At 31.9% G+C, this 19,482-nt stretch overlaps 2 protein-coding genes across 2 annotated transcripts; one reads left to right on the forward strand and one right to left on the reverse strand.

Moving 5' to 3' along the window:
• The first annotated feature begins 709 nt into the window (after positions 1-709).
• On the forward strand, positions 710-10,888 carry LOC106712593 (altered inheritance of mitochondria protein 3). Its single transcript, XM_045683164.1, has 5 exons — positions 710-784; positions 6,166-6,231; positions 7,592-7,752; positions 8,936-10,046; positions 10,609-10,888. The coding sequence occupies exons 2-5, from the start codon at positions 6,175-6,177 to the stop codon at positions 10,825-10,827; spliced, it is 1,548 nt and encodes a 515-aa protein (XP_045539120.1). The 5' UTR covers positions 710-784; positions 6,166-6,174; the 3' UTR covers positions 10,828-10,888.
• Positions 10,889-13,243: 2,355 nt separating this feature from the next.
• Positions 13,244-17,641, reverse strand: LOC106712592. The gene is made up of 3 exons (XM_045683348.1): positions 17,606-17,641; positions 13,891-14,042; positions 13,244-13,764 (listed from the first exon to the last, which is right to left on the reverse strand). The coding sequence occupies exons 1-3, from the start codon at positions 17,639-17,641 to the stop codon at positions 13,332-13,334; spliced, it is 621 nt and encodes a 206-aa protein (XP_045539304.1). The 3' UTR covers positions 13,244-13,331.
• Positions 17,642-19,482: the final 1,841 nt, after the last annotated feature.

A 19,482-nucleotide genomic window follows, 5' to 3' on the forward strand; every position in this document is an offset into this window, starting at 1 on the left:
TTAATTATAAAGTTGGTTTAAAAAGAAACAATTATAGTTATATATTATATATAATTGAAAGATTATTAGGTAGATACCTTGTAAAGGTTTTATATAATTTTTTTTAATCGTCGATATTTACCTGTTATTTAGTGCCAGGACGATTCAAACTTTTGTTTTTAATACGCCTACTCTCATTTTTATAAGTCAAGTACAGGTCAATTCAGTTTAGTATTCTGCAGCCGGGTCGGCTAAATTTTACCTGTGTATGCTTTACAGTGGTCAACAACCGCGAACAGTGTTTGTCCCGATTGGGGAATCCTATAGAGATGATACAATTATGCAAATATATATTTATAACAACTCATTTTTATTGAATCTCTATCACTCTATCTACTCGTACTCGTCATCATTCCACATAGGTGAGGTCGGCGCACCAGGTTTTCGTACTCTAGATCGATCGAAATATTGTACTGTTAAACATGTTGATTATTAATGTATGAATAACTATAATAAATTTATTATTAGTCTGAAAGTGACACTATAATTATTAAAATGACCAAAACAAGTTTGAAATTTAAATAATTTATAAGGATAACAAAAACAAATAAAAACAAAACTGTAAAATAAAACTAGTATCTAACATTAGACCGGTTTGCGAACAGCTCTCGATATTTCCTCTATACTAAGGAGGGGTCAGTATCCTCTAGCCAGTAGGGATGCTGCGCAAAGGCAGTATTACTGCGCAAGAGCTAACGGACACCCGTGTGACTGCGGGGCCTAGATCCGCGGATTGTACGACAGGGTAAGTTAGAAACGAATCATTTTCTTTCTTGTTTTTCGTCTCAGATGCGATGAGTGGTATTTTATCGATAGATAACATTAGGGATGTTCTATTCTTGTGTTTATTCTAAAATTAAATATCGATAAAATAAAATTGATGCGATAAAATTTTACATCGATATTGTGATTTTATCGATGTACATTATGTGCAAGATATTTTGTTTAAAGTTAAAAAGTAAAGTTTTCAACGTGTTTTTTGTTTACAAACACAGGATGTAAATAGAAACTTAACAATAAAATAAAAATATTTTCATCTTTATAATTGAATATTACAACTAAAATTAGAATTTCTACGTAGAAATTAAATAGTGAAAACATACAAAACACATTTTCTATTGTAGGAACCCTTCTAATATATATATATATTACTAATTTGAAATATGTGAACAGTCTATTTGTTTAATTCCTAAAAAAATGGTAGCTCTTTACTTCAATATTATCAAAGGCTACGTATGATTATTAAACAGTTGTCAGTTTTTTTGTTTGACTTCCAGTTTTTTTTGCTTGATACCGTTTCGTTAATAATAAAACTATGCTATGGATATCAAACTCATCTTTCATTATACCGTTATTTACCTGTTAATTAATTGATTTGTTTAAATATTAACGCATCACTTCTTGTTTGATCTAATATCATATGTGTTTGATGAAGTAACTATTACTTCTAGAACTACGATCATTATTTAACAAACAATAGATTTAAAACAATAACTACAAAAATTTATTCCAATATTAACAATAATGATCTAACTAGTATTTCGCACAAACGGCCGAACTCTATTATGTATCTCCCACCATTTTTTCTTTCCCTTTTTAATTCATATGCTTGAAATCTAACCAACATACAACATAAGAACCCCAATAATAATTAAAAAACCTTATCGTTTAGAGGCTGATACTTCACCCATAATTAATTTGGATCGATTATTGGTTTTGCTAAGATAGAGTTAGATAATTACTAAAATTGCTTATTACCCAACATAAATAAATAAATCTTTCTCGGATTAAAACAAGACATTTGTCAAGGAACAACATTCTTCGAACTAAGTGTAGAGTACAAAATGTTAGTTGACATAAAACGACAAAGAAAAACATTTTAGTAATCTTTGCTAATGCAAAGCTGCTTAAATTTGATCAGCCATCATTGTTTAAAAGGCTTAAAGCTGTCCTTCACAACTTGAGTATTTGTTCTTTTTTAATTCGACATATAAATTGCCAGTATCAATAAAAAACAAAGGCAAAGGCACTGTCCGTAAGTCACCTCTATAATTAGATGTGACAAAATTTGCAGGATTCCGTTGTTTTGGTAGCCTTTTAAAAGCATTTATCACAAAGTTTGTTGACCCTAAAGTCTCATAGACAAATGATTAAGATGACAATTTACTTGATTTAGGACCATTTATGATTAAATATTCCAAAATGTTAATTTCCAGTCAGATTATGATTTTTATAATAAAAAAAAGAAAATTAGAATCAATTTGAGATCAAGCATCGTAAATTTCACAAAATAAATAACTAATTTAGATGTCATTGCATTTAGATAATAACTGAGATAAGATGACGTTTCCCTAATATTTTTTTATTTCATAACTTTTAAATCCGCATCTTCCGTAGTTATTACATTAAGTAATGAACTTTTTTACAACAATATATTCCTTTATTAATGTTCTAAAACAAACATAATTATTCAATTATGATTGTCATTAATCTTCTCTATGAAATACTCGTACTTCATCATTTTCGCAAAAGTGTAAGAAAATTCGTTTAGTACTTTTTAACTTACCAAAAAGGGCGAAGATTTTGTCATAAAAGATAAAGAGATAACAGCTAAAAATAAAGACATTAGAGTTTACATGGTAAGTTATGGACTGTAAAATCTTAAATATTATCGATGTAAATTATTTTTTATCTTTACATTTGGGTTAGGTTAATATATTTATAAATAAGATCGGGACCCTTGTCGATGAGTTCTTTTACCTGAAACTGGATTTTTGTTTAAAATATACACGTAAGATACAACAAATTACTTAATCTTAAAAATATCGGCTCATTCTTCATACCAACTGCTAAAATAATTTTAAGTTTAAGATTTTAATGAATTAATTTAAAATAAAACAGTAACGGAGGACAACTAAAGTTGCACAGAAAAGACTGACTTACTGATAAAACTGTACAAGTAAAATTGCAGTCTGTTTGCTGAAAATAGCAATTTTCACATTTGAGAACAATTCCAATTCCAAGTAAATCATTTCTTAGCAGGAAAATCGGGTAAATAAAAGCTATTTTAATTTAAAAACTGGTTAAAACACTACACAGGGTGTAACGAAGCATGTTACAAAAATGTAATAAGGATGCCTGTAATCCAATATGACCGCAATAGACAAGAATCAAACAAGTCTATAAAGTGGTTGATCAACATTGCAAAACTTGTGAACCTTAATTGGTAGGATGACCATAATACTCGTTTTAAGTACTTACGTGAAATATATTATTAATTTTATTACAAGTACATTCAAGACACGCCTATATGATATTAAAAAAAATTACAATTTAAAAGTGTTCAGACTCTATGCAAAGTTCAAATTTACTTTTTGAGGTATATATCAAAATGAACTTGACACATTTGCTAATTTCTAGAAAAAAAAAGATTTATGTGCATGGGTCTTGTAACAGAAACTATCTACTTTCTAACTACATTAATGTTTTTATTATAAACTAGCTGTCGCCCGTAACTCCGTCCGCGTGAAATTAAAATAAATACTTAATAAGTAGCCTATCTGTTCTTCCAGACTACATTATCGCAAAATTTCATCAAAATCTCTTAAGCCGTTCTGGAGATACCTTTTAACAAACATCTATCCGTCCATCTTAACTTTCGCATTTATATTATTAGTAAGATTACGAAAAAATATTTCAAATGGAACTGTCCTATTAAAACAAATATCACAGTGTCATTAGTGGGAGATCTAACGGTATTCCGAAGTACAAATACTTAAACAGGTCTAGAATAGATAAGACTATACCTCCAAAGCACCGTTAGCAACAGCTAGAACAATTTATAGACCATGTCGAGATAGGGCCGTGTTCGCCCTACTCCCGGATCGTGGCTAGAATTAACGAGCAACGATAGTTGATAACTGAACCTAAAATTATTCCGTTTAGATTTATATAACCGTGTTACTGTTCGAAAACGGCATTAGACCTATAATTCTTAATTGCAATTACATTGTTTTTCATGCAATAAATATTTTTTTTACTCTTGAGTAGGTTTTGATATTGCTTTATTATTTGTTTATAGTATCCCGATAAAAGGTCAAATTTTTTGTCAACTTATTTGTCAGTATACAGCTTTGTTATTCGCTTTTATTATTAAAAAACTAAATTTAAGAATCATTTAATTTTAGGTTTACATCCATATCTAGTTACTAACATGTCTATATCTATGTTAGTGCTTAAAATTATATACAGATACAGGTCTTGATCAAACTTTTTGACAAATTTTATTAATATCCGGTAATAAATAAACAGAAAAACATCGGGAAAAAGTCAATCGCTTTTTGTTTTTTTGATAAGTAAATAGCATATTTTTATCATCTCTAGTACGTTAAAAATGTTTTTATAATCCTCGCTACTTGAATTTATTTCCTCGTGGAGAATTTATTACCGTTACCCACGATGATTCGATGTCAAGAACATCGCAAAAACATGTGCAAATAATATTCATTTATTCATCAGTTAATACTGCTCTAGAAAGAGAAACCCACTCATTTTGAAGACACCTTATTCTTTTAGCGTTTGTTTAAAATAAAAAATCTTCCATTACGTCTGCGGGAAACAGTTTGTGGTAGAGACTTTTTTGCTCAATTGATGGAATGCGGAGTAATATTTTAGTGACATGTATCCATCATTGTCCTTAGTATTTTTCATCTAGCACCCCAAAATGACTTGTTAAAAGAAAAGAAAAAAAAAGGCTTAATAAAGAGTGAGTGTCATTCAATTCAATTCATAATTTATATATATTAGCTCAGTCTTTTTTTTAAATAATTATTGAACCGAAACTAAATGTCGAAGTTAGATTATAAAAATTCCCATTGCATCTATATTAAACATACAGGAAGCAAGTAATCATATACTCTTTTAGTTTCGGTGTTTCATCAAGCCTTCAAAAAGTGAAACCATGTAAAATCGAGACTTATGTAATTTAACCAATTATATCCATAACCCAGAGTGTGTCAAACTAAATTGCATACATGTATTTTTAATTGATTCTAACGTTATATTATTTTATCTCCTATTAATTTAATGATTAGAATTTATTAAAAATACAATTAGTATATTTTAAAACACATTTTTTCCGTGAGGAAATGCCAGTGCTTTTTCAAGATAATTAATTTAAAAAATGTAGGAACTTTGTACTTACCAGAATAAAAAGTATCGCATATCTTACTCGAGACTACGTTTTTTATCTGTGCCAAATTACAATAAGATGTGTTGAAAAGTTGCACAGTCATCGAGTAAATTAAACGTTCCACAGGAAACGTACACATTTTCGGGATCATATCTAGCTTATGTATTCTTCCAAACTATGTTCCCCGTCTATAACAAATTTCATAGAGATCCATGCAGGCGTTCTGTAGATACCTTCTAACATACATCGATCCCTCCAAATATACACATCTATATAGATAAAAGAAAGTCGTGTTAGTTACACTATTTATAACTCAAGAACGGCTGAATCGATTTGACTGTAAATTGGTGGGCAGGTAGCTTAGAACCAGGAAACGGACATAGGATAATTTTTATCCCGTTTTCTATTTTTTTTATTCCGCGCGGACGGAGTCGCGGGTAAAAGCTAGTTTAAAATATTAGTAAGAAGTAATTTTTTTGTACTATATCCTGCTATAATATTCAAGCAGTAAAATTTCACCTATTGAAAAATGTTACTCAACCCCAAGAGGTTATTAATAAATGTAATATTAAGTAAGCATAGAAAAATGTTTAGTGTAATATTATACTTTTTTTCATAACTTAAGATAACGATAAGTAAAATCAGAACAATTAGTTAGTTCCTGCCACAGCTATCCTATATCCTACTAATATTATAAATGCGAATGTTAAGATTGATGGATGTGTGTTTGTTTGAAAGTATCTCCAGAATGTATATCAATAAAATTTAGCACATAGGTAGAGCATAGTCTGGAAGAACATATAGGCTACTTATTAAGTTTTTTTAATTACTCGCCGAAGGAATCGCGGGCGACAGCTAGTTTACAAATAAACAAAAAATGTCTATGTTCATTGTATTACCATTTATCCATATTATGTGTTTTATTATCATTTCAGATAACAACAATGATTGGCCGATTAGTCATCGCAACTTTTTGTTTGCAGACCTTTTATTTTGGATGTGTAAGTTACACATTGTTTTATATTGAAATATAATTCTCTTCATAAGCTAAAACATAATCTGTATTTAATATTAAGACTAACATAATTCTCTATTTAATAACAAACTGTCACTAAGCAAAAGTGACAAAAAATGCCCTGTTTATTACCAGAATTAACATTAAGAGGACGATTTTTTTTGGGTAATTTAGTCAAAAAGCATCTTTTTTTGTAATAATTTATATTTTTTTAAATATTTTCAGACTCATTTTATCCAAAAAGGCTCTTCAAAATACATAAATACCTTTCACTATGGTACACGAAAATTGTTAAACGAAAACTCGACTTGATTTCACATGTGAACAGAATTTTCATTAGACCTGTCATTCCGTGCAAAATCAATTCCTGTCAACTCATGAATATTCATACAGCCTCGTGCTTTCACTTTACGAGTATAACAACAATTGAGTTTCCCCAAAAGTGAATAACAAATCGCTATCATTGTGACATATACTGTTTTACATACACTAAGCGGGTATTAAGAAATTATTTGAGATAACGAACAATCGAGGACATTCATTTCCTGCTCATTTCAGTGACATTTCATTACACAATGCTATGAGAACTTGTGATAGGAAAATATATACGAGTTAAGTTATAATTCCTATCGTGTTAATTACGAACAAATTTCGATGTTCAATCTTACGTGAGAAGCCAATTTAATTCCGTACAGTATGGACACCATCACAATTTTGACACAGAATTTTTTATCAGATCATAATATTAATTGTTAGTTAGTTGTACAAATTAACTAACTGTATTACTTACAAGTAAAAGTAATGAATTGTGATTGTCGGTATGTAATAAACCAATTTTTCAAACTCGTCTGTGGGCAAGTCCTCTTTTTTCCGGGTTATCTCCGAAACAGCTGGGCCGATTTGTACGGGACTTTGAAGGGAAGGTAACTGATGTATGCAAAAATATTCTAATCATTTATTTTTAATTCTGAAGACATGGCAATAATAAGCTTAGGTCATATTTAATTCTCCACGATTACTAAAATATCGACTACATGTAAAAATTTCATAGGGTCGCTAGTTTTGGTAGAAAAGTAAAAAATTAAATATAAATGGCTACTTACTACTATATTCATGCAATTCATCTGGTGTCGGCACCGATTAACTTCAAGCCCATCGCCAAAATAATACCAATCACCCTAAAGAAGAGCCCCCAATGGGTTCGAAATTAATCGATGCCGACAACGGATAAATTGCACGAGTGTTAGCCGTATATATTTAGTTTATAACTTCCCACAAAACTTTGAATAATTGAATAGTGGAAGAGCGGATATGCACTAAAAATAAAAAAATAAAATATTTTCCAGTTGGAGGCAGCGAAACAGAATGTGCAGCTATCGGATTCTTTTTTACCGGTAGCGATGCAGGTGATAGCGCATCTCACAGACCAGATGGCGTTTGAAGTCAAAGATGAGGTGACGACGAAGCCACCCAAGCCCACAAAGAAGCCGACCACGCCTAAACCTTTGTACGTCACATCTGATTACTTTGACACATTGAGACCTCGATATGTAAGGTGGTGGATGTCTGACAATAAGAGGTGAAGGTCCTCTCCACGGTTCATATTGTTCTATTAACAAGCATATTGGTGTTGGATTGGTGTTGGTTAGACAATATTTGGTTAAGTAAGACTATGATTTGAAGCCACGATGGGAAACAATATTACCTCTAATTGTAAAAAATCGATAATGAGTCTTTTCGTTAATATAATACCGGATCCGTAGAATTGAAATCTCATATGACATTTCGAGGTCCACTCCGGAGATTTTTTGTTATTTTGAAACAGGTCCATTGCTTTTTGTTTTATTTTAGGTTATAAAAGGTGAGCCGGCTAACATTTTTATTTTATTAACACTCGATTGGCTGATGGTTTTTATATTTGTAATAAATTACCTTGTTTTCTTTTTACTTTTTACGAACAGGTAAATAATTATGGTCACTATCTCACTAATATTGTCGTGTTTAGGCGTTAAGACAATTATCAACACATGTTATGAATGCTGAATGACTTGCTTTTTAAGATACAATCCTACAAAATCCTTCCTACAACCTTTTTGCCACCTCTCTTATCTTCTTTGAAAGAAATAGGGATATGTTTGTTGTTTACAGGCATGTATTATCCAAACATTTATGCTATTGAGACACTGCTACACTTCACTTCAAATCAAAGGAATAAAGATTCTTCGGAAAATATCAGTTATATTTAGAATCGAAAATCTTCAAAAGTCTTTACGATTATAATTCAATTGACTGGAGCTGTGACGATGTATTTTCCCTAAGAAATATAACGGGAAATACGAACGGTAAAATGAAAGAAGGAAAATCAATGCCTTCTAAAACAGACAAAAAACAGAGGATTTTTCAATTCCATTTTATTTTCATTGTACAAATTCTGTTTCAATAATTTTGACCTTGTCTTAAAATTCTCGCCTTGCAAATGAAAAAAGATTTTTGTTTTGTACATCACTGAGTATTGTGTCTAAGTAACCGTGTATATTATCATCACGAGACATTTTTGTTTATGATTTGCTCAAAACATTAGTAATATTTATCAAAACACAGCCTGCATTTTATATAAATTGTAACTCAAATTTAATGTGAAAATGCTTTATTAATTCTACACACCTATATATTTATGTTAAATGTTCCAGAGATGTGACTACACCCTTCCATCGGCCAGGATACTACGCTCCCTCGGCCCCACCCAAACCCTCAGAGAGAATAAAAGCACAAAAACAGCAACAGTATAACTTCCCTTCGCAAGGTCAACAACAAAACAATATTCCGCCTCAGAACCAACAACAGTACAATATTCCGCCACAGAACCAACAACAATACAATATTCCGCCACAGAATCAACAGTACAATAGTCCGCAACAGAATCAAGATCAATATAATATTCCGTCACAGAACCAACAACAGTACAACATTCAGGCACAGACCCAACAACAGTACAACATTCCGCCACAGAATCAACAATACAATATTCAGCAACAGAATCAACAATACAGTAACCAGCGAGTAAGTCAGCAGCAATATACAACACCAATACAAGACCAACAGCAACCTTATACTCAATCGCAATATCAGCAATATAATATGCCATCGCAAAATCAACAACAATATGAAATCCCGCAACAGAATCTACATCAGTATAATACTCAAGCACAAAATCAACAACAATACAATTTTCCCCCTCAGATTCAACAATACAATGCTCCGTTCCAAAATCAACCATTCAACGTAACACAAAATCAGCAAACCAACTTCTTTTCGCAGCAATACAATCCATTGGTCCAAAATCAACAATATCCTCAACAAAATCAACAATACGGCGTCATGACTTTCGACTTTCCTCAATACAATCCGATCCAGCCCCAAAACGTAAAAAGTGAAGAACCATTATTGTCTGCGCATCATGAAGAAGTTAAGCCTTTATTAGAACCTACACCTGATGCTCCTCACTTATTACCTCCTCATTTTGAATCCGACTTCGACAAGATTTCGAGTCGCTCTAAAGGATTTGACTTGGATGAAATATCGGAAGAAAATCTACAGTACTTATCGAAGAATGTAAGAGAAATGATCCGAATGGCGCACGATCCACACGATGATCGTTTGGTTGATGTTTGGGAAGACCTAAGGGCGAATCCGGCGGAACCGAGTCCTAAAGGAAAGCTGTCATCTTCGAACCTCCGTCTGTTGCTTTTGTACGATCTTTTGAGCAGAGAAGCAAAGAGACAGAGACTTTCAGACTACAGTGTAAGTACTAAAAGATTCAAATTGATTACATGAGAAGTGATTAGTAATAAAAGATAGTGTTCCTGTCTGTTAAAATGTGGTAAGGGTCGTAAACTATTTACGCATATTTATGACCACCACCTAAACGAATGAACCGATTTTGACATGAGAGTAAGGTGTCACTCGATTCGTCTTTCCTGGAGAACGTCATTCTAACAATCGTCATATTATCGATCATTTCATTATTTCTCACATCATCTATCGCTAATGTAAACTAAAAAAATGTATACAAAATCACTTTAGCTCATTTAAATGATATTTTCAAGAAGGACTAGGTCAGGTCAGTGCGATATTAAAGAAAAAATGTTAACAATTATATTCTGCTACGGGTTACTGGAAACACTGCAACCAAGAAGTCCAGTGCAGTGACACTTCACCCCTTTCATTCCGTTTGACATAATAGAGACAGCAACATGCATAAATATAAGTATCACTGCAGTCGAAACCTCCAATTAGAAAAGTGTATTTAAACAACTGAATGCGATACCTTTTTTCCGTTATTGATTATCATGTCTCTTTCCAGGGCTTCTCTCCTGACGTAATGAAGGCATTAGTCGAATCATCTAGTGGCGGCGCAAGAGAACAGTTGAAGATGGCTCTATCTAATATGGTCGATCGCCACGATTGCGAACATGAATACGCAAACAATCGCGCTAAAGAAATGGTAGCTGAGCTCGGAAAAGACGAGTCGAAATTGTCTACAGAGATTAGATATCTGCAACCTTTAGTATATAAGTACTAGTGATTTCCGCATTTATATCGTATCTGCATTTATAAGCTAAGAATATATAAGTTACTAAATATATATAAAGTTTTATAAGAAGACTACTCTTATTTCAGCTTCTTGACACGTTTCATGTCACCATTTTAAATTGAACTAATCAGGCGAGTCCCTGGCAGTGAACTGAACTCCAAAATTATATCTGTATCTATGATATCTGTCAATAAAATTAAAAATAAACGTAAGATGCAATGTAGTGTTCATGTTCTTTATGCAATTTAATACGAATAAAGTAGTACAAGCTAATTTTAAAGAGTCAATGAATGTTTTCACACCTTCACAAAGATTATACGCATCTTATACTCAGCTTTAACGAGGTGTGTAATGTATAAGGTACTTTATATTACGGTGTACTTCCACTGGTGTAACATATTGCTATCCGTGGTACTCACTTTGAAAAGACGGAGATAATAAGATTTTGACACAAGTGTTAGGGCAGTGGCATTTCGCGGTTATAGTAAGACATTCGTTACCAGAAACCAGATTGCGTAGTTAGTAGGTAACAAATGAGACGTCAGCATTCAGCGTCGTAATGTGTTCCTGAGCTATGTTATTCATCAACCTTTGTAGGAATGGCATCCGTCTCCATTGGCTGACGCTTACACCGTTACGTATTTAAATTCGAATAACAGTTTTTGTAGTAAATGAGATTTGCTGCTAATGTCTGTTTCTAAATTTGTTTTTCGGAATTAGTAGTATCCATACTGTTAGTTAAACGACATTGACCGATGCGATGAAATGTTATAGTAAAAAAGTGTTCAGACATGAAAATATAACTATATATATATTCAACAATTACTTTTTGATTTTAAGGCTATAAAATTCAGTTTAATACTTTCACCATTACAGGCTTGGCCAAGGTGAATTTTCATATAAATGCAAAATTCAAGACAGGATCGTCGTAACCATAACGGTTTCTGGGTGGCAAATCTATTTGCCTAGTATGGATTAAGCACATTTTGTTAAATTTCTCTACGGTGTGATAGCTAGCCGGCATAACAAATGATACGCAATCTCGCTAAGTCCTCCTGCCTGAGAGTGCCGGAGCCGCGGGATATTTTTTATTCTGTATTCCCGCAACTGTTTTAACAATGACATACATACATATTGATATTTTATAAGTATCTTACTGTATTCGTACTATAACAATATGGTTTGCAATCTTGCGAGTATAGAAAATATCTTCCTTATTGCTTGAGTCTAGATGATGTTTTTTAACTACATGACATATTATAATGAATCACATATAATTTTAAAAATGGAACATAATAAATGTTTAAAATGCTGAACCCTTTATAAGCAAAAAACGCGACAAACAACACTAAAATTATATCAAATTCAACGTAGACTAGACGTCTCGGTTATAAATCTTACTGGAATGCCTTAATGTTCGTAGCTTTTAGCTGTCGTGTCGTAAGTAATTTTTTTGTACCTTTGTTACGTTATGCGTGACCCCATTACTGTGCTGACACCAGAACTACTTCGCAGTTCATACAACTTGAACGAAACAGTGCATTCTTTTTGTCTTATATTTTAGTATTGAAGTTATAATTGGCTCTATTTTGAAAGTCCCTTTATTTTAGAAACACATTCCCGTGCTTGTTTTTCAATTATACTTTTGCTTTCACTTCTAAATAATATGTACAATTTAATAGTTAAATGATTTTCTTGTCTAATATTCTTGAAGTTTCAAATACACTGGCGCCTGTGGTTTTAGTAACGAATTTTCACAGAGTGTACATATTGCTTTAAACAAACGGAAGGCGTCTGTTTATTTTAAGCTGATACCATTTAGAATCGTGTGGAGTGGTATGATAGGATAACATAGTGAAACAGAAATAAAAGCAAATACGTACTTAAAATACTAGATTTATTTACAAACAAATAATGTAAAATTTTTATCACACTGCTCGAAACTAGAATATTTATATTAAGTAACTGTGTATACAAATACTACGGAATCATAACTTATTCTACAATATTCACAGCGAAAAAGTCCTTTATGTTTAAGGGTAAAGGACATCTCAATTCTCTTTTTCGATACAAACAATTGAAATGAAAGGTCGAAGAAAGGTTTCAATCAATGTGAAAAACATGTGACCCAGACACGCGACAAATTTATCACCAAAACTGCTCAGAAAAAGAATAGCTTATTCACTTTGTCTGATCAAATTGTATTCCCGACCGTATCGGAAACGATTGCATGAAGGTTCTTTCGATTTTCTAAAACAAATATAGCAATACAAATGTTTCGGTAAAATAATTCAACAAACTCTATACTCAATGGTATATACTTTTGAAAAGCAAGAAAAAGTTTGTTTATTAATCTATAGATCAATTTTTTCGATTGCTATTATGTGTCTTACATCGTTTGAGTTTTAATCAAAAATATCTTATAGAAGCAAAAATGAATCAAGATTTGCGTTTGTCTGTTAGTCCATAAAATAAATAATTCATTCCATAAACTAAGACGATGAAGGTTGGAACAAAGCCAAGAAACCGCCCCAAAGCAATTGTATTATACTGCCAATTACTTCTAATACATAAACAATTCCACCGTCCTTTGATCTCGTCATATCATCTACGACATCATCATCATCACCAAATTCTAAATCGAATTCATTATCAACATCCACTTCGTTCACAGTACCGTTTAATTCTAATTTCTCTTTCATCGGTAGGAAATTCGAGAACAGCACTATTTTCTCTGGCTTTTTACCAGTTTTCTTAAAGATACTGTCGTCTGAGAGTTCTTCTATATCCCTGTCTTTTGGTATTTCATTCTTCAATGGTATGACGTCAGATTTAGAAGAATGCTCCATATCGTCGAAGAGTTCAATCCTATGAAACGGTCGCTTCGTCGTTGTTGTTGTTACATTCTTGCCGAAGTTTAATAAACTGTTAATTAAAATAGTAGAGTTAAATAATGGACTGACAGATGAGCATTATGGTACGGACATACCTCGGTAAAACAACACTGTCAGTCAAACTAGATTAAGCTTACGATTCATTAGTAACACTTACTTAGCAAATGGCGAAGCGATTCTGTTAGCGAGACCACTAGCTATGAGATACGCTACTGAAGACCTGCTGCTATCTCTTGAAGAATCTTTTGCGTACACGCTAACCACTGAATCGTCATCTGGCAGTGATCTGCTCCTGCATTGTTGTGACGCCTGGAAAAATTCACGAACAATTTACATTAGCAAAAATATATCACTTTAAGGGAAACGAGCAAAACACTAAATGTATTGGACCTATACCTATCTATATTCCCAATTATCATAACAATTATAATGTAATTCTGTGGCAAAAGAGGGAAAGAGGACCAAAGCTACCACCCATATTGTAGGCGATCCATGAAAGTACTACAAACATTCTCAAGATTAAGTACAATGAAGTGATATAATATTTCCCTTTTCAGGATATAGTTAAATCATCAAATATGCATCTTGCCGATTGCCGATTCTTGCCGAGTGTTTGACAGTATTTTGCAGTTGCTGCTTTACTGGAAATTGTGACCGCACTGCTAAATGAAATTGGATCTTAACGTCATAAAGTCGAGTTTATTTATAAATGAACTAAACAATATCGGCTTTAGATCTATAAAAATACCCTCAAGTGTCATGTCATCATCATCATCATCATCAGCTCACTATACGTCCCCACTGAGGGGCTCGGAGCCTATCCCAAGTTAGGGGTGACAAGGCCATAGTCAACCACGCTGGCCAAGTGCGGGTTGGTTGACTTCACACATTTCATTGAATTTCTTCTCAGATATGTGCAGGTTGCATCACGATGTTTTCCTTCACCGTAAGAACGTCGGATAAATGTACATATGTAAAATCGAAAATCGAAAAACACATTGGTATATGGCGGGATTCGAACCCTGGACCTGCAGATTGCAAGTCAAGTGCTTAACCCCTGAGCCACCGACGCTCTCTCAAGTGTCATGTGCCATGTCATTATTTATTTTTCAATTTAAGTGCACTTACTTTCCTGTAGCAAAGAAAGCATCTGGTATATCAGGAGAAGAGTATGAAATAAGAAATTCCGTACACATACTATGTTATAAGTTATTCAATAGGTTGTTTACACCGAGTCCTACTAAAAGGTACGTGATGTGGATACAGTATGTCAACATTGACGTCAAGGATTAAGACTGTTCGATCCATGATTCAAAGAAAGCACTTAAAGTCGCGAGATTGGATTGTGGCAAGTAATGCCAAATTCCAAGAATCGTACCTAACCAAAACTTGGAAGGATGTATCAAAAATAATCGATCATCCTCTTCATAATAGATGAGGGTTCTTGAACTCTATTCCTCTTCTAATGCCTCTCCATTAATGTTGGTTGTAGTCAGTTCAGCGAACCTATCTCTGTTCTTTGCCCAGCAAAAATGTTGTTCAACGCTGGCAATAGTAGCTACTCCCATATGTTTCTACGCCACAATTTTTAAAATGTGGCGTTTTTGGGCTGCATTTATAAATTGGTATTCAGTGTCAAAATGTTAATACAAAAAGCCATAGTCATCCCTTTTGTTTTCGTTGAAAAAAAAAATTTAAAAATAATATACATTTTCGTACGGGTTTTTTGCCAATGGCAACCTACTATAAGCATTATAAGTTTATGTCTTTTTCAAGGCAGTATGTTCTATGTCTATTTTTTATTTACATTTAATAGAAAGAATTAAACATCCTTTCAAAGAGATAAATACTTAAATCAAAATCGTATCGTAACCCAAATAAATAAAACCTAACCGACCTAGGTCCTTGGCGCCAATGCCACATCTCTAAAGATTCGAATCACGTACCCCGAACTATATAAGCCACGAGTAAGCAACCATCGTCAATGGAACATATTTTTTTATTGAGCCATTATTATTGTTTGTTTATTGTCTATGATTTAATGTGGCAATAACAATTGGACGAAACAAAAGTTTTGTCTATGCTAAAATCGATAGAAACTGTTATGTTTTGATTAATTAATATTTCAATAAGTGAAATAATATTGTTGAATTACATCATAAGGCTTCAAAATTGTTTATTTACTTATGTCTGACAAAAACTATTTTTAATGGGTTGTAAACTATAATACGACTAAATATTGACACTGAATTTTAACTTTAGGTTTTGTAAAAACTCATTAACATTCGTTTCCTTTCTTTTCTTTCCATACGTTTTACTGTCAATCTTTTTCTAAATCCATTACTTGTAAAGCATCATGTGAGTAAAAGTTCAAGTATCAGTTAAAGTATCCAGTCAAATTACACTAGAACTATTAAAGTAACTGTAGGAAACTAGAAAAAACTACATTTGTCTGAAGGGCACGTAGGCGAAAGTTTTACGCATCGAATAACCTTTAAACTCCTTGTTATGCCCTTTTATTTCATTTTACTAGGTAACATGAAGTGAGATGTTTATAAAGCTATTTGTTTGTGTATTTTGTTAAAAAAGCAATTATTTTTACTATTAAGAATATAAGAAATTTCTTTTAAAATTCTCATCGCACTACAATCTTACTAATATCAAAAATGCGAATGTTTAGATTTATGGATGGATGTTTGTTTGAAGGTATTTGAAACTATTGTAGAACATAGTCTGGAAGAACACATACTTATTACGTTTTTTTTTAATTCCGCGCGGAATCAGTCGCGGGCAACTGCTAGTTATTATTATAAATCTGAAAATAAAATTTCGAATTGGAAGAAACAAAACAGATGCATATTGGATACAACTGTACAAAAGTACAACTCAACTTGTACTTGACAAAGGTACAACTCCGATGTGTTTACAATGTTCAATCAACCATATGTCTAGTAAGATTATGAACTGACAAACTGTACAATCTGACGGTGGCACTCAATAAATAAGTAATGAGAAGCGGACGGCTATGATTTTGTCATGATGTTAAGAATTTTCAATAATCATGACCAATCCTTGTATGTATCATTGTTTTCAATCGCAATACTAAAATAAATAAAACCAATACGATTTGAATGAGAAATACACAGATTTTCAAATTTTAACTGAATGAAATATATTTAAGGTTCACTTTTCGTTTATTAGAAATAAATTTGTATTATTTTTAAATTTCGTTGTATCTTTCGTTGTGAAGGTTCATTTACGATGTTATAATCTAAATATAGGAAGTGAATTTTATTAACCTTTAATGAAACATTTCAAAGACAGTCTTATCGTAAAGATGTTATCACGTAAATTACACTTGTTACCGGAAGTACCTAAGGTATAACATAAATACGGTAATGCATGTTACCCAAAAATAAAGAAGATAACTATAAAATTCAATCTCTTACCGTTGGTTTCTGAGACCAAAATGTCATCTTTGACATAACATAGAAAACAATATTTTTTTAAACGGAGATTTTTCTCCAAAAAAGCCCCTGGATATGCTTTAATATAAATTCATAAGTGCTTTGGTATTTATTGAATTTAAAATAAAAGTGAAAAGGGTTTATTATATTAAGCATGCTAATGGATCAAATTCCTAGCAGAAAGCATACCCATCTTGCTGTCGTGTGCGAAATTTTGCCGAAAGATGCCTTCTGGAAGTAAGACTCACCAAAACCCAGTCAGTGACCAACATATAGTGCAACAGGAGATAGATTCCCAAGGAAAACAAGGAATAAAAATTAGCGTACGAACTATTAATTAACAATTAAAATAAATCAAAGTTGCACCAGTAATAAATATTAAATTAAATAATAAAGTTCTCTCACCAGTAAGCTGAAAGCGATGATAGCGATGAATCTCATTTTCGAAATAAACGTTTAATTACGTTGAATCGCTTTTTATTCCTCTTGAATCGCCAAAGTCGGTTCAGGCGAGTGATACTCACGCACATCTGATGACAAGTGGTGTGCGCACGCGCATCCTACCGATCATAGGTGTAGGGTGGCCCTTACGTACAAGGACATCGGATAAAGATTTTCTTAGTTTGAATATAATTACAAAAAATAAATCAAATCTGCTCAGTCCTTAAAATCTTTTGCTAATATATTTTGTGTATTATTAAAAAAATCAAATTATCCATTTGTTGTCTAAACATTTTCGATGTAAAAATACTAAAAATAAAACAGTTCTTATATAATTTTTTCATTATATGGTTGAATATAATTTTAATATTCTTATTCTCGTAAAAATGATCTTTTTTATTGTCTAGCTCAATCTTGAATGAATAAATTAATTGAAAGAAGTAAGCTATTAATAGTTTTGAAAGAAAGAAAAGCAAAGTCTAACAAAGTCGCATTAATGTTTGATATGGTAATCTTAAGGTTATAAAATAGTCAAATCAATACAAATAGTCAAAATAATTTTAAATATTTCTTAAAAATAGCTTTTGTTATCACACAATTATTTTTGATAGCAAAATCAGTTCTCGTTTTATTAATAATACAAATAAGACATACGACAAATAATAACTTAATCTTAAATTTTATTTAAATGAAAACTTATAATCTTCTTAATTTACTCGCTTTCTATTACTAATCGTACGTCAACTGGTTTTAGATTCTAACTTTCTATAAAACATTTTAGATATGAATTAATAATGCTATTTGATATGCTTTATCACACATATATTTAATTATTCTTCTAGCTTTCGTAGGATATACTTAAATATATTTTAATACACATATGAGGAAACTGGATTAAAAGATACGGCGTGATACCTTTCTAGAATTTTCTTAAGAGCTTTCTTCTTTTCTATACTACGTCAAATTGCTTTAGTTCGCAGTGATTCTAAAAAGGAACATATAACATTAAAACTATGATTTTTGTAGCTTTGTGATTTTTTTGTTTCAAATCAAATAGAAAGGACCAATTAAACATAGAATATAATTTGTTAACGGCCAATATTTCAACAAATGAATATATTAGCATATTTAATAATGAGGTACTGATAGGATGGCTGATCAGACGAATACTAGGTGCCGTTGATTAGACTGGTTTTATACAGTGAAAGTGATAACGGCTTATAAAAAATGATTTTTTAACGGTCATAGAAATAATAGGATTCTTCTCGTAAAGTTAGATATTAAGTTGTCGTAACATAAAAATCAACGCGATTATTGTATATGTATATGTAAATTAAATTTATTTTAATACAGTTTAAAATTATTTAAAAAGAATACTAAAGGGATTATACGAACTAATTGAAAAAATCTGGTCACCCTACAAAAGCGACCTCAACGCGTGCGCATCCCTTCGTGATCGGTAAATCAATTAAGTGCAGACACAATGCTCATTCATTGATACTATATATTTCATAACCTGATTAAAAAACTAGTTTTTTTTTTACAATTTCACCCATGTTGGTGTAGATTATCAACTAAACTGAGCTTATAAAGAAATAATCATAGACTGCATTTTTATAACGAATAAATCAGCGCTTGACCACGATCCCGCCTGAATCAAATCATGTATATTTAGTTTACCTTAATACCCCTAAAGACTTCACCGCTATCCATTTCATTTATTTCACCAGTTAATAAATAGTAATACAATTTCTATTTAAAATTTTCATAAGTTAAAAAAAATAACTTCTAGAAGATATCCATCACGAAAGTTTTGTTTGCCAAAGAATAATTCTTGCCGA

This window comes from Papilio machaon, chromosome 21 (assembly GCF_912999745.1).
Source record: "Papilio machaon chromosome 21, ilPapMach1.1, whole genome shotgun sequence".
In the NCBI taxonomy this organism is placed as follows: Eukaryota; Metazoa; Arthropoda; class Insecta; order Lepidoptera; family Papilionidae; genus Papilio; species Papilio machaon.